This window comes from Pongo pygmaeus, chromosome 4 (genome assembly GCF_028885625.2).
Source record: "Pongo pygmaeus isolate AG05252 chromosome 4, NHGRI_mPonPyg2-v2.0_pri, whole genome shotgun sequence".
In the NCBI taxonomy this organism is placed as follows: Eukaryota; Metazoa; Chordata; class Mammalia; order Primates; family Hominidae; genus Pongo; species Pongo pygmaeus.
In genome coordinates, this window is record NC_072377.2 from 159,289,877 (window position 1) to 159,305,701 (window position 15,825).

Here is a 15,825-nt window from a genome sequence, read left to right on the forward strand (position 1 = left end):
GGAGGGCGGGGGGAGCGAACTGTTGTGGTGCGGCGCGTTCGGCGGGCGGCGGCCGGGCGGCCCAGGGGCTGCCGCGGGACTCGGGGCGCAGCCGAGTGGCTGCAGGGGTGGAGTGGGCCGGACGAGCCGCGGGGCCCGGGTGCCGCGGGTTCGAGGCCGGGCCCCGCGCGAGGAGGCCGCGCCACCCCGGGGGAGCTGCCCGGCAGCGAGTTTGCCCCGCAGCCGAAAGAAGGCGGGAGCCGGCGGGGGCCTTCGAAACCCCCTGGCAACCCGGGCCCGGAGTCCTTGGGGAGCGGCTGTTTCCTGGGACGCCCTCCCGGACACCCCCGCTGCAGGGTTACGGTTCTGGGCCCCCGGCAGAAGGCTCCTCCGGGTGACCCCCGGCGGGGCCCTGCGAGCCGCGGGAGCCGACCCCGGGGCCTCGAGCCGGGAGGAAGGGGGTTTCCGGAGGCGGAGGGCCGGGGGCCGAGGGAGCCGGGCCTCTCGGACGTGGGGCAGGGCAGCGCCCGGGCTGGAGACGGACTCTGGGACCCTCGGCTGCGGGGGTCTCAGCGACCTGCCCCGCGGCAAGCGCGGCCGCGGAGTGGCCTACCGGGGACCCTCCCCCAGAGGGACCGGCCCGGGGCGGGGAGATGAACGGCTTCAGTACGGAGGAGGACAGCCGCGAAGGGCCCCCCGCCGCCCCAGCCGCCGCCGCCCCGGGCTACGGCCAGAGCTGCTGCCTCATTGAGGACGGCGAGCGCTGCGTCCGGCCCGCGGGCAACGCCTCCTTCAGCAAGAGGGTCCAGAAGAGCATCTCGCAGAAGAAACTCAAGCTGGACATCGACAAGAGCGTGAGTCCGCCCCCGCTCGCGTCTGGGCCCCGGCGCCTCCAGCTCTCCGTCCGCTGCCCTGGGCTCCAGTCGGGACTCCCCGGGCACTCCCCGCCGTGGGCCTCGCCGCCCCGGCTCTGCAGAACTGAGTTGGACTCGGCATTTCAAAGGCCGCTCCAGCGCTGACATGCTCTGACTGTGATTCTACCCAGATCCGGGAGGATGGGGGCGGGGGCTTCAGGACTCCTGCTGCCTGGGAAGATTGGACAGCAGTTTCCAACTTGTTTTATTGGTTTAGACTTTAGAGCAGGGAGAGGTGGGTTAATTTTGTTGGCCCTTGAAGGAGCAAGAATTGGAGCGGGGGGTGATGAAGATACCCGGCTCTTTTCCAACTTCTCTCTCCTTCTAGGAACCCTGTTATTCCTTCAGACAGAGAAAGGTGGCAGTTACTTCCCTGGCTCCCGCATCCTCGGTATCTGCAGAGTGTCACCGAGCTAGCTGCTTCGCAGGCAGCTGTGGGAATGGGTTCTTCCAGGATGTGGCAGAAATAAGGCCAAGGCCAGGTCTTGGGAAATGGCTCTGGATGTGACTGGAGGGGGAAGAAAAGAAATCAATTTTCTTAGTGGTAGTTTCTTTTGAAATAAGGGGGTGGATATTTAAATTTAAATCGGATTGCCCTGCTCTTTGTGGCTTATTATAGGAAACTTCTCCTGTGTGACTTCACCACTTCTAGTTAACAATTCTGAAGCTGTGCCTATTGTCAACCAATTAAGAACTTTTTAGTTTGACATCTGTTGCTGCAAGCCTTAAGTGATTGCTTCATGATTAGGAATTGGAAATGAGTTAAGGGGATATTTAATATTCAGGTAGACTAGCTAAGAGCTTAGGTGGTTAACATCCATTCTCTTTTAGAATCAGAATTTCTCCACAGTTGGAGGAAATCAGAGACTGCTTGTTAAACTGAAAGGGAGTGCACGTTTCCTCTCTGATTTTAGGGTTGAAACAGGCCCAGAGATAGGAAGTGAGGGTGTCAGATACACACAGCACCTAAGAGGCTGGTTAATTTCTTAAACATATTATCTAATTTACTTCCAAACCCTATACGTAAGTCTTCATTAAGTCTCTAATAAATAAAAAATCTCCCCTGTCCTTTCTTTTTCTTTTCTTTTCTTTTTTTTTGGGGGGGGGACAGAGTCTCACTCTGTCGCCCAGGCTGGAGTGCAGTGGCAAGATCTTAGCTCACGGCAACCTCCGCCTCCCGGGTTGAAGCGATTCTTCTGCCTCAGCCTCCTGAATAGCTGGGATTACAGGCGTTTGCCGCCATGCCTGGCTAATTTTTGTATTTTTAGTGGAGATGGGGTTTCGCCATGTTGGACGGGCTGGTCTTGAACTCCTGACCTCAAATGATCCACCCGCCTAGGCCTCCCAAAGTTCTGGCATTACAGGCGTGAGCCACTGCGCCCAGCCCCCTGTCCTTTCTTCAGACTCTTCCCTCCTACCCCCATTTTTAAGTTAATCATTGTAATACAGTTGCAGCTCTTGCATAGACAGGTGCTATTTTTAAGTGGTTGGGAGAGAGTTAATGGCTTTCTTACTGCAAATCTCTATCAATGAATGCATGAATGGAAATTATCTGAGAACAAACAAGGGGCTAGACACCTAGGTGATCCCTCGTTAGGTCACACGTTGAGATGAAATGCTTATGGCAATGAATTCATCCGCTTAGAAACACTGCCTACCTTCCGTGTAGGTTGTTAGAAGCTGCTTTACTTGAGCAGCTTATAATAATAATTTCCAGTCCTTAAAAGATAGAATCTTCCAGTCCTTTTAGATCACTGGATGCCTTCGCATCTGAATGATTTTGCTGCTGCAACTGGGACTCCTTTTATTTACCCATTGACTCTACTGGAAAACCTGTGTTGAGCTATGCTGATCATTTCACACACACTGTCTAGAAGAAGGGCAGCCTGAGCCTAGCATTAGTGTTCCCAAAAGGTAATACTTCTGAGGGAGTAAGGTTTCCAGGTGGAATCACTCAAAATTTGTTTTAAGGTGGTGTTGTGGAGTCATTATTTCTGAAAGGGATTCTATTTCTTTCTCACAGGCTTGGGCAGGAATTCAATTCCAGGTAACTGCTATGTTACAAGAATTTTTAGCTATTGCAGAAAGTGAAGGAAAAAAAAACAAACTAGAGCCTTTGCTACCACCCTCCTGCCCCAACCCCACTCCCAAAGGCCACTGAGCTCTGAAATTTCTGAAAACAGTATGTACTTGAAAATGGTTAAGGAGAAAATGATTATTTATCGTGTAAGAGAGTCTAGCAGAGAACCTTTTTAAATAACAACACCAAAAATTCAACTCAGGCTGTTTAACTCATTTTATATAAACTTTGGCAGTGTTCTGTGATCTATTAAAATACTAATATACCTCCAGTTGACATATTTCTGCTTTTTTTTTTCTGGAGAAAAGTGGAAGTTGAGAATAGTATAAAGGAAAATGCTGGAGTAGGAAAAGACATGTATTGAGGGTGCAGAAGGCCTGGGTGACCTTGGCCAGGTCATTTCCTCACTCTGGATGGCTTCATTTAACCATCTAGAAAACGGGATTGGGGTCAGTGGGATTGCACTAGTGATTGCTAAGTTCTCTTACAGCTAGGATTCCGTTATTCTATTGTCCTGACCTGAAATCTCCCAGCCAAAGCTTTAGGAAACCACCTATTCTCCCTGTTCTCCTATGCAGTTTGTTACTGTGAACTTGAGGAGCAGTTGATCTGAGTGGACTCGCCAGTCTAGCTAACATGGAGGGCTGGCTTCCTCTCAGGGATGCAGAGTGTGCTTTGTTGTGCTTTCTTCCTGGAGAAAAGCATGTGCAGTAGTATATACATCAGCTGGGTGGGATTCTTTGGGACAGTGGCATATGCTGTGTTTGAAAGTCCTTTGACGAGTTGAATCTGGCAAAGCTATCCCAGTTTGTAACCATGTAAGTGGTGGCTTTCATTAGCCTAAGCCACTTTTAGATATAGGAGACTTCCTATATTGGTACATCAACATTTTTCTAGTACCTCCTGTCTACAAGACACCATCACAGTATAAACTTAAAAGTACTCATGACTCACTAATCCAGCCACATGAAAGTGATCATTCATCTGAATAAATAAATAAACAGTTTTCAGTATTTTCTCCATGAAAAGGTCTGAATTAATTGATGCGATTTCCTGCCAGCTTACTTTTCTCTTTAAGGGTTTAAGGAGTAAATTCAAATTCAGAAGTCTCTGCAGAACATTTGTGCAACAGCTGTTTCAGTATCAACAACCCCAAGTCATTTGCTGGGCATTCAGTTTCTGTAAAGTTTTTCTGTGGTTCCTCCAGCCAGCCATGGAGGATTCTTCATGTCTTAGCTGTTGCTGCCACCTTCACTTACCAGTGTGCCTCCAGCCTGTATTAGAAAATCTGTAGTATCCACCTTCTTGTATGTGGTTCTACCTTGTAAGAACTTCCACATCTTTTTCCACTTTTCTTTATGGATCAGATGTGAGATAATGCAAGAATTATAAATTGACACATAGAAACAAAGTTTTTCAAAGAGTTATTATCCTACAATAGTAGCTATTGTAAGTGTAAAAATAGAGTGTCCCAAATACCATTGCCACAGTCCCTTGTGTCCTGCTTTCCTCCTCCCCAGGACAGTACATTCCAGTCCACTATAAGTTCATGACTCCTACAGGTCTTCTAAAAATGTCACATCACTCCCTGCTTCCTTGAGGGACTCTGTCTTGTCGGAAGGAAAGTCTAAGCTGTTCTCATGCCCACCCCCCTGATGCCTCACTTTTTCATTATGCTCCTACATGGACAGCCATCATCACCCAACTGACACTGTACCCTGGGCCTCCTCACTCACTCTTTCTGTCATCCTCCATTGGAAACTCTAAAATCTTGGCACTCCTACCCATCTGGAATGCTTCCTGTATGCCTAAAGTCCTCCCTTTTAGTCAGGGCCCTTCACCCTGAGCATCTCTGTTGCAGGGATCTCTTCCTTTGCTGAATCTGTACCATTTACTGTCTTCACCATTCACTGGAAGTTTGGTGTATGATACGCCACCAAGTGTGATGTTAGCACTCTCTTTGTGTTCTTCTGCAACTCAGTAGTGAGCTTCTGGGAATGATGGCCTACATCTTGTCTTCCATCTATCTCTCCAATGCCCTGCAATGGAAGGAAGCCGCACAATTTGACAGATACCTATTGCTGTCTCCAAGGAATTGGCCAACTCTGACTTTGATTTTTCTCTCCATCAGGTAAGGCACCTATATATATGTGATTTTCACAAAAATTTCATCCAGAGTGTCCGAAATAAAAGGAAGAGGAAGACAAGTGACGATGGCGGAGATTCTCCCGAGCATGACACTGACATTCCTGAGGTAAATGTCAAAGAAATCAGTTGCGGAAGCTGGAAGAATGGATTCTAATCTGATCCTCACCTCTGGCCTGGTCTGCTTTTTGTGTTAAGAAGTAATTTTAGTCCCTTTGTTTTGCTGTGGATTATTTGAAAAGTGAATTATAGTAATATGGAATCTGAGAGCTAAAAGCTTGGACACCCACTGGTCAGACTGCCCGTCATTTTACAGACAGGCACAGAGAGCCGAGGTCATGTATATAGTTTAGAGGCTCTAGTCTAGGGCCCTTTCCAGTAGACCACGCTGCTTTTCTGCAAGACACCCCTGACGAATGCGTAAACAACCACAGTGTCACTTTTTTTTTTTAAACCTTGTTTATGCCTTTAGAGAGCGTGTCATGGTTTGGGAGAAGTCTCTTCCCCAAAAAATGAAGGTGTAAGTCATCAGTTCATACCAGTTCTGATTTTCTCTCACTGATTTCTTGACACCTAGTCCAGGCTGTTCCCAAGGATCCATTTCAAAGTTGACTAAACCGGACCTGGTTTTCTCAACTCTAGCACTGTTGACATTTGGGGTCAGCTAATTTTTGTTGTGGGGACTGTCCTCTGCATTGTAGGATATTTAACAGCATGCCTCAGCAGCATCCCCTCGTGAGATTCTACCCATCACCACCCTGAGTCAAGACAATCAAAAAGTGTCTCTAGACATTGCCACACCTCCTTTACAAGACAAAATCGTCCTGTGTTGAGAACCACTGCGCTAGACCATGAGACCTAGGCTTCTCAAACTGAAGGCTGCCTTCCCTTCAGGTGCCCGTGTCTATTAAGTGAGGCTTCAGGAAGGAATATTGGATTTTCTTTCTACTAAATTGTTTTCACTCAAGACTCAGCAAGAGAAGAACCGTTTATAGTGTACATTGAATATTTGACACATGAATATTTCATAAGGCAACCGCCTGTTAGCACTCAGAGTGAAAATGACTGTGTAGGAATAGAAAGAGTAGGCGGGCCTTTGTCTGCAGATGTGGAGGAAACTGTTGAAAATCTGGGCCTTTCCCTCTGCCCCTCCCTGTGTCCCCTTTTCCAATGTTGGTTTACAGAATCTTGCTGTTGCCTTTAACATTATTGTTATTTTATAAAGAAATGGACGTATTCGATTTCTAAGTGGTTTTCACCAAAAAAAAAAAAAAAAAAAAAAAAAAAAAGTTTTGAGGAATGTTTTGAAAAATAATGAAGGACTTTGGCCCCTCATATTGATCATTCATTTTGTTTTTAAGTGCTCTCCACCTGCCTGAAGCAAGAACAGCTCTTTTAGAGGCAGGTAAAGGCAGCCCAACTTTCTGGGCCTTGAATTTTTCATGACTGTGGAGCTTTCCTCTCTTCCTTTGTTAGAAACAAAAAGGGGGGGTCCCTTCCCCTCTGTTATCCAGTCATCTGCAAAGACCCCAACCCTAACCTGCTGGTTTGCACATTCACTACAGTAACTTTTGAACTTTCTCTGGTGGGAGGTTAAGGATTCTAATACCAGAAGGCTGGGCCTAGGAAAGAGCTATTTGAGGATAACAGTTCTTCCCACTGCCCTGCTTTGTGCCCCTCTATCCGGTCGCCGCCTCGTTCTGGCCTGTCTTCCTCCAGGATGTCTCTGGTTTTTGCCTTTGCTCTCCATCTTTGGTGTCCCTTGTAGCATCACTGCCCCTCCAAAGCTCAACCTCTTCATCTCGTTCTGATTGTTGCTATAGCATCTCCCTCTGTATCTGCCCATCTGTCTTCCCAACAACCACCACCAGACCCATCCTGCGCCATCACCCTCAACCCTCTGTGATAGCTCCTTCTGTTTTTCTAGATGTGCCACCATCCGTTCTCACCTTTTAAACCCATCACAGTTGCCTGTGACCCCCTTGCCCATCTATGCCTCTTCCAGCTTTCTGTGCTCTGATCTTTTCCCCTATTCCCTACCCTGTTTCTCAGTGCCTTATCAGACCCTGCTCCTCCTTAGCTTAAGCTTTACCTTTTCCACCAGTTTTGTGAGATCAGCCCACCCCAGCCAGAACTGTTTTTCTACTGTTATTTTTGCCCTCCCAGCCAGTTATTAGTCCTCAATGGACCATTTCTAAGACCTCTTTTGAAGCCCTCTCCATCCTCACCCCTAGCTTAGTGTAGTGCTAGGCACATAGCGGGCTCTTGGTGAGTCCTGGTTGGTCAGGTGATGGATAACATTTTTCTCCTCTTCTCCCTAGGTTGATCTGTTCCAGCTGCAAGTGAACACCCTACGACGTTATAAACGACACTACAAGTTGCAGACCAGACCAGGCTTCAATAAGGCCCAGTTAGCGGAAGTAGGTAGACAAAATTGCCCTCTAAAGAGAGCCAGCATTGTGCTGCTTCTGATGGTTACCCTGATTCTCCCTTACCTTGTGTGTCTGCTAATTGTAATTTCCTCCAGAGTTCTGGAAGCAACTCTGTATTCCTCTTTGGCACAATTTAGAACCCCACAGCTTTAGACCTGCAAAGGCCTCAGTTCCAGAAAAGAAACCATGGCACAGAAAGAGGAAAGGATTTGCTTAAAATCATACAGCAAGTTGATAGTATAATTGAGCCTGGGATCTCATGACTCCAGATTCTAAGTCCTGAGTGTTCATTTGTTTGAATCTTTTTTGCAAGATTTCTCTTTTTGTTTTTTTGGAGACAGGGTTTTGCTTTATCACTCAGGCTGGAGTGCAGTGGCTCAGTCTGGGCTCACTGCAGCCCCAACCTCCCAGCTTCAAGTGATCCTTCCCACCTCAGCCTCCAGAGTAGCTAGGACCACAGGTGCACACCCCTATGCACAGCTAATTTTATTTTTGTAGAGACGCGGCCTCACTATGTTGCTCAAGTGATTCTCTTTGGCTCAAGCAATCTTTCCACCTCAGCCTCCCAAAGTGCTGGGATTACAGGCATGAGCCACTGTGCCTGGCTTAGCAAAATGCTTTATAGATATGATCATTTTGTGTGTCAGATTAATCATTTCAAAACCTTCCTGATGTTCTACAGGAGCTGTTTTGTTTTTTTTTTCCTTGATTTCTCCTACTCTGGTGTTGGTAATGACAGTATTTTAATGAATGGCACCCAAGAAAGTTTTCTCCTGCCCTGAGTTACTAACACAGTTTGGATTAGGGGGGAAATGCTCCATTGGCCATTTTTAAAATACATGAACTGCCTGACTTGATAATTCTGTCTTTGTCATTTCTGCAGGTATTTTCTAATCCCTCTTTTCTTTCTTAATCCCTCTTTTCTTAATATATTTTTCTGCCTATTATAGAAAAGTTGGAAAATGGAGAAAAGAAAAATATAATTCTGTCATCCAGAGATAACCACTCTTTATGTCTAGTTCTCTGTCTTTTTTTTATCTGTTTCAGCCACCTTGATCCATTGAGATTTCCTGAAAGGCTTCCAGCCTGTTTCATTTTTGGTTTTTCCTTTAGAGGTTTCTTGCTCGACCGTCACTTTTTCTTAAACAACTTCTTCACCAGTGTCCAGATGACACAGAGGAGGTCAGAAGCCTCTCCTACTTTAAAATAACATCACCCATTTGCCAGTGTTCTCCCTGGTGGAAGGGAAAGAATGAGGTGGGGCAAGAGGAGACCTGCATTCTCATTACTTATGGAATGAAGTATTAGGAGCATTAGTAAATGATGCATTTTCCTTCAAACCTGATGTGTCTTTCAGGAGGCAGTTATGCACTACTTAGAAGAATTTTGGGGTTCAGATACCTCTGTTCAGTTTGTTCAATTGGCTGTTCATTTAACACAATTTTTTTTTTTTTTAAGACAGAGTCTTGCTCTATCTCCCAGGCTGGAGTGCATTGCTATGGTCTCAGCTCACCACAGCCTCCGCCTCCCGGGTTCAAGTGATTGTCCTCCGTGTTTCCCTAGTGGCGGGGATTACAGGTGCCTGCCACCACACCCGGCTAATTTTTGTATTTTTAGTAGAGGCTAAAAATACAAAGGGTTTCACCATCTTGGCCAGGCTGGTCTCGGACTCCTGACTTCAGGTGATCTGCCCGCCTCAGCCTCCCAAAGTGCTGGGATTACAGGTGTGAGTCACCATGCCCAGCCTAACACAATTTTTATTTGTTTTGGAGACAAGGTCTCACTCTGTCTCCTAGGCTAGAGTGCAGTAGTGCAGTCACAGCTCACTGCAGCTTCAGCCTCCTGGGCTCAAGTGATCCTCCCACCTCAGCCTCCTAAGAAGCTGGGACCACAGGTGCATACTACGACACCTGGCTAATTTTTTGGTAGAGATGAAGTCTCCACTGTGTTGCCTAGGCTGGTCTCGAACTCCTGGCCTCAACTAATCCTCCCACCTGAACCTCCCAGAGCATTGGGATTATAGGTGTGAGCCACCATGCCTGCCCCACAATTTTTTAAAGATACATTTCTTCCCACTTTCAAGGCTTGAGAGGTTTGGTAGCAGCTGGCCAACCAGAGCAGTCCCAGTCTCTCCTCCATGAGTATGACTGTGAAATCATGCCATGACAGGTGGTTGGCTGCCACTGAAATAGAACTGCACCTTGGAAGAGTTGTAGGTTAAAAAGCCACTTTTGGATCCTGGAAATTAAACCACCTACATCCCTGGGGAGGAAGGGCAAAGGGCATTCTGAGTTCCGCACACGGCAGGAAGTTCTTCAGCATTTGTCATTCCTGCCACAGCATGCAAACAACTCCATTCCCTTCTTTGTACAATGTAAAATTTGCGGTGTGATTTGTGCATGGTTTAAGGAACTTTGGTATTTTCCCCCCACATAGACTGTGAGTCGACACTTCAGGAACATACCTGTGAATGAAAAAGAGACCCTTGCCTACTTCATCTACATGGTGAAGAGTAACAAGAGTAGACTGGACCAGAAATCGGACGGTGGCAAGCAGCTTGAGTGAGGATGAAGCACATCTTAAAGGAATGAAGTGTAATGCTTGATGCACAGGTGATATCTGCTACATTTAAGCCCATAAAGACTGTTAAATATTATTGTAAATAAAAAAGTTTGAATGATGAATACTGTAAATCTTTTTGGTCAGGAGGATTATATTCTCATCATTCAGCATGTGTATAGAAAGACTTTTAAGATAACTCTGGACTAAAAAAATCAGGATCATTAAAAGAATTAAAAACTATGTATTTCAGCGTTCAACAAAGCATTAAATCAATTCTACTGGAAATGTGGGATAAGAAATATTTTGGTAATCACCTTATCCACCAGGCTGCCATGTGTGAGCTGTAGCTTGGAATAGCAGCAAGGTGCAGTTGACTGTGGAAGTGCATGAGCAGACCCACATCTGGACTTGCATGCTGCCCGCTGGCGACATAGATATCCCACCCGCTTTGTTGCAAGCTTTGTCATTTATCAGCAGATCAGTTTGACACTGGTCCCTGTCACTCACCCTGTGCCTTGTACACAGTAGGCACTCAATCAGTAGATATTGGCTAATTGAGCTGTCACTAATAGTGCCAGCCTTGTAACATCTGCTTCACACCTCTCATTACTGAGACCTCTGCCATTTCTGTTGCTCACCACTTAACTGCTAGAATGTGGAGGAAATCCTGATGCACCAACAAGGAAGTTTCTGATCATATAAGGATTTCAGGACAGTTGCATGTGCAAAACTATTCGTTCAGGTTCCAGAAACACTGATATAGAGACCCTCACAGAAGATATGGTCTCTTATGCACCCCACTATGCTTCACTCTTTGGGGTGCAGTTAGATATTATGACTTCAGCCAAGCTTCTTGGTAACAAATGCATTGACACACTGACGTATTTAGTAGTTTGGGGCAAGCGTTTTTAGAAGTTTTCATCCTAAGTTCACAACCACCATGCAAGCTGCCAGGGGCCATGTGATTCCTGCCCAGAAGTCCAGCTTAGGATTGAAAGTCTGGCTGGCCTTGACTCCCTGGGCTCTGGTCATCAGCAAATCATGAGTTTGGGCAACAAAGGTCAATTCCATCTGATGCTCATTTTTGTGAACAATTTGCCTCCCTCTTAGGGAGAAAGATTGCTAAAATTTTGAAAATTACCTGATTTTTTTGTTGTTCAAAACGTTGAACTCCTCAATCTAATTATATCAGAGCCAAAGTATCCTGTGAAAACAAAGCTTTATATCTAAAAATGTGCTTTTGCAAAATTCTTTAATCTGTGTAATGGAGGGCAGAGGGTATGGGGTAGGAGGGTGGGAGAAAGAGAAGAAAAGGATTTGGATTCTAATTTATGACCATCTTGACATATGGTCAAAGGTGTCATTTTCCTACTCAGTTTCAATTCTGAGTAATTTCTTAAGCCTTAAATAATAAGAACAATGGACAGCCTGGCCTGGCAGAGAGTTTCACAGATGGCTTAATCTGAGCACCATCACAGAGAAGTCAGGACTAAACCCCCTACTGAGCAGGGTGGCGGAGTGTCCAAAGGTCTCAGTTCTGTGGAGCAGAGTACCATGCTTTCTGTGGAATGGCGACAGGGTCACCACGCTTACTAAAATGCAGTATGTTCCATTGCAGCAAAGCTTTCGCCTGTGTTCAAAATGCATGTCTAGCAGATTGCAGCCTTTTAAATTAAATATATATAAATGGTTGTACATAGAATATACTCTGGACTGTGAGGGCATCCTATTTTGGTATGCCTCCTGGCTGTGGATGGCATGTCCAGTGCTCTGTGAGTGTTTTCAGTCATTCACGTTCACTATGTGTTTAGAGATTCTCTCCCTGCTTACAGCTGAAGAATGTTGATACAGGCATCAAGAAGGCTGAGGGGCAGATGGGGCCTGCAGGTTAAGGCATTGTTAACTTGCTCCATGGAAATGTCCATATCTTAATGAGTAAAAAAGTGTATTTTTCTGATATGTAAACCAAAATTGTGGGCGTGTAGGTCACATCACTATTTCTTTAGCAGCAAGTCTGTTTTCCCAGTTGAGAGAGACAATAGCTTCTGCACAAGAATATATGATGGTAGGATCCATCTGTTCAAGTGTGTCTGAAAGAATCTTTATTCCAAAGCGAAACCTGGGGGAACGTTTTACCTTCAGCCAGATGCTGTGTGTGCACTTGGGTCCCTTGTCTTTCCTCTCAGGAGAGGTGCTTGTGGAAAGTGGAGGTTGTGGGCATCTTTTGAACCTTTTCAACCTGACCTTTCAACAGGTCAGGTGAGAGAAAAGACAAAGCTATTTGAACCTATGTTTTTCTTATGTCCAGAAATCTGTTCTTTCATCAAACCACTAAACCACTCGCCTTAGCCTCTTCTGCAGCTTCTGGTGGCTCTATCTGTGGGCAAGGGACTCCTGCCTGTGAGAAGTGGCCAGGCCCTCCAGAGCAACGGGGTCTGGCTTCAGGGAGCAGTGGGGTGTGGGGAAAGCAATGTTCATCTTGGCTGCTCCATTTTTATACCATCCATCAAGGACTCTTGCGCTTCTCTCCACCTGTGACATAGCAGCATTGCCTTCTTTCCTCTTGGTGCTTCTGGGCAAAACTGGAATTTGAAATCCAGAACTGGCGTTGTCTTCTTAAAGAGTATGGTTCCTGCCTCAATTCCAGCCTGGTATGGTTCTTTGATATACCCTGAAGGTTCTCACATGGAAACATCAGTATCCTGCCATTCATGTTGTTTTAAGATGTTTTAAAAACCAGTGGACAAACTTCTTGCTTCAAGGAACAAACTCTTAGGTTGGCAACAGCATATAAAAAAGATCATAGCTGAATCTCATGAAAGATTAAAAACCAAAGGATTCAAGACTGGTGTTGTAAAATGAAGAGGAATTTTACTTACGTGTTACAGCTGCGAAGTTGTTAGATGTTCCTGTCATAGCTAAATAGTCACTGCTAGCCTTTCAGAGAACAGATAGTAACAATTGTTTGCAGCTGCAGTGTTGCATCTAATTTTGGTGTTTTGGCTTTTTATTTTGTGGGAAGTTTTTTGTTAATATCCTGCAGGGCAACTGCCTGGTGGGAGGGAGAGGATGGAAGAAGGAGCTTACTCTGGGGGCCTTTCCTATTGAGGGAGGCTGTTGCCCGGTGTAGATCCCAGAGCAGTTGCTTCGTGGAAGTCATCCAAAGGCGCTCTCAGTCATTACAATGACAGGATCTCAAAGTTGGGAAAGGGCTGTTAAGTCATCCAGTCTAGTCTCCACATAGGTGCTGACATTCTGCCTACAACCATCCGACCAAGGGGTTGAGCAGTCTGGACTTAAACACCTCCGAGGACAGAGAACCCACTACCTCGTGGAGAAGCCTGTTCTTTGTAAACCTCTGGCTTTTCTGTGTTCTCTGTAATTTCCATCTTAGTCTCTGCCCCATGGGGGCTACACAGGACAAGTTATTTTTGGCAAAGCACCTAATTGCTGGCACTGTCCCAAAGCATAGCGTTTGCCTTTTGGAAAGAAACAATGCTAGGACATGGACACTTTGGTATACCGTCCTTACCCGTGAGTATTAGTCCACTCAGTTCCTTGTTGGAGAATGTTGAGAAAACCCTACTGGCTGGCTTGTTCTTGCCAAAGCTTGGGGAGAGGAGAGGGGGATGAGAAGATGTTAGCAGCCTGCTAAACATCAGACAGATGAGGACTCAGTTCTGTGCTTGCCCCACAAAAACGGATGCTCACAACATCAGGAAAATGTTCAGCTGGAAGATTTATAACTTCATTGCTTTGCATGAAGTTTAAAGGTTTCATGGTTGCCCAGGGCTTGTACCTTAGATTCCTGTAAGGACTTCGCACTGTTTTTGCTGAGAAAACAAAGCTTCAGGACTTAAGGTCTCAGCATCAGAGAAGTGCTGTATTTTCAAGGTGGAAAGTCTGTTAAGCTTGCTGTTGTCCAGTCGTCTGTTTTTAGAGATGGGGAAACTAAAACTCAAAAAGATGTGCCTGAGGTCATATGGCATTATCAGAACCAACTTCTGGCCCTCTTGACCTGTCTAGCATTCTTTCTTTCTGACTTATAGGATGACTCTAATTCAGTCTAAATCGGCTGCCCTCAGATTCTTGAGAACTTAAAATTGAGCAGAAATTCCCAAGGCCAACCTGGCTCTCAGGGACCAACCTGCAGAACTCAAGATTGAAATGTTTAGGCCAGTTGAGTTTTGCAAAATGAGTGGTAGGGGAAAACAGATCTAGCCTGTTATTTAAAACCAGGGTTCAAAAGCCCTAGTGGGAGATGTAATATTGTCCTAGCATTTAAATTATCATGAAATGGGCTTGGTCTGTGATCTCTTGGTCAGACATCTGCCTTCCAGGCGATCCTTTGAGGTTGTATAATTCAGCTGGCCCTGGCTCCTGGTCCCTGTTACTGAGCTGGGCAGTTGAACTGAAGGGCAGATGAGCTCAAGATCATGCTTTGGGAAGCATGGTGCTCTAGGGGTGCCTTTTTATTCCTTTCATTGTATTATAGACTGTTTCCAAGTTGATGTTTAGAAATGGTAAAGTGGGTCTGGTGTTTTGAGGTAGAACCCAGCCTAGGGCAAGATACGAACTGTTCTTGAGGTAGAAATGTCTACAGTCAGTTGTTTCATCTAGCTTGCATCTTAAAACACAAACCCCTCAGTTGCTTTCACTTAATGCACACATTTGCCAATGACAGAGGGTTATACAGGATCCCTCTTTTACATTTCTATTGTCTGCTACGCTCATCAGAGTATATTTTGGGGTATGAGGTTTTGGGTTTTTTTTTTCCCATTTTGTAACTGCCTTATTGAAAAGTAAGTGCCCTTTCATTCCAGGCCTCCTCATATTGTAATTGTTTCCTGCCAAATCTGGGGGATCATGTGTATTTTAACTTTGTAATCTATGGCTCTGTACTGTTGAAAGGCTCTCAATTCTATGGGGTCTCCTTAGTATGTATGTGACTTTTCATGTTGCAATATCACACAGATGGGATGGCCCAACTTTTGCTCTTAATAAATAATCTGAATGAGTAAGAGACCCTCTGTCTTCCCTTTGAATTTTTATATAGAATTCAGATGCTTTCACTTCCACATTTGGCCCCTGGCAGTGTATTACAGTGGTTAATGACAGTGGTCTTTCCTCCCAGCTCCAAATACTAGCACCTACATTCCCAGTGCACACTGAGTTTAGATCCCAGAAGGTTAGGCCCAAGTTCCAGTACTGCTATCCCATTCAGTCACCTGGAAAGAGACTGACTGGGTCCGACAGCCTGAGTCTGGAGCTCAACTTCCATGTAGAGTACTGGATGCGCTGGGCAAATAGAGTTCTCTCTCTGGGTCTTCAGTTCTCCATCTAAATAAACTGTATGGAGGATTGATTGCACATTGAAATACCTGCAGAGGGTGAGCTGCAAACTGGAAAAACTCAGATGCCTTCTAAGGGCAGCCACTACTCAGCTCCCCACTACTGTAGTCTTATGGGCACACCAGCCCTGTGTGACCAGGTCTTGCAATTTGACTGGAGAAGCTGGAAATTCAGATCTTCATGTAAACATCCCAATGTTTAAATGTCTCAGAGACATTTTTAACAGCGTGTGACCTGGAGTTTCTTCACCTACAATAGAGTCTTGCTATTTAAAGTTGGTCCATCATCTGGGCACTTGTTGGAAATGCAGAATCTCCCAGCCCCTCCTGCTGGCCGTCTACTGAATCAGAATCTGCATAGT

The 15,825-nt window shown here is 45.7% G+C and overlaps 1 protein-coding gene across 1 annotated transcript; it reads left to right on the forward strand.

The window, feature by feature from the left end:
* The first annotated feature begins 577 nt into the window (after positions 1–577).
* Positions 578–15,137, forward strand: SAP30L (SAP30 like). The gene is made up of 4 exons (XM_054488931.2): positions 578–833; positions 5,105–5,227; positions 7,440–7,538; positions 9,987–15,137. Exons 1-4 carry the CDS (start codon positions 633–635, stop codon positions 10,113–10,115), a joined length of 552 nt encoding a protein of 183 aa, XP_054344906.1. The 5' UTR covers positions 578–632; the 3' UTR covers positions 10,116–15,137.
* The last annotated feature ends 688 nt before the right edge of the window (positions 15,138–15,825 follow it).

What these genes read in the sequence shown, in the direction of transcription:
- SAP30L (XM_054488931.2), top strand. Translation starts at nt 633, where the DNA reads ATGAACGGCTTCAGTACGGAGGAGGACAGCCGCGAAGGGCCCCCCGCC. An exon ending in ATGACACTGACATTCCTGAG is followed by an intron (nt 5,228 to 7,439) that starts GTAAATGTCAAA and finishes TCTTCTCCCTAG; the next exon opens with GTTGATCTGTTCCAGCTGCA. An exon ending in ATAAGGCCCAGTTAGCGGAA is followed by an intron (nt 7,539 to 9,986) that starts GTAGGTAGACAA and finishes CCCCCCACATAG; the next exon opens with ACTGTGAGTCGACACTTCAG.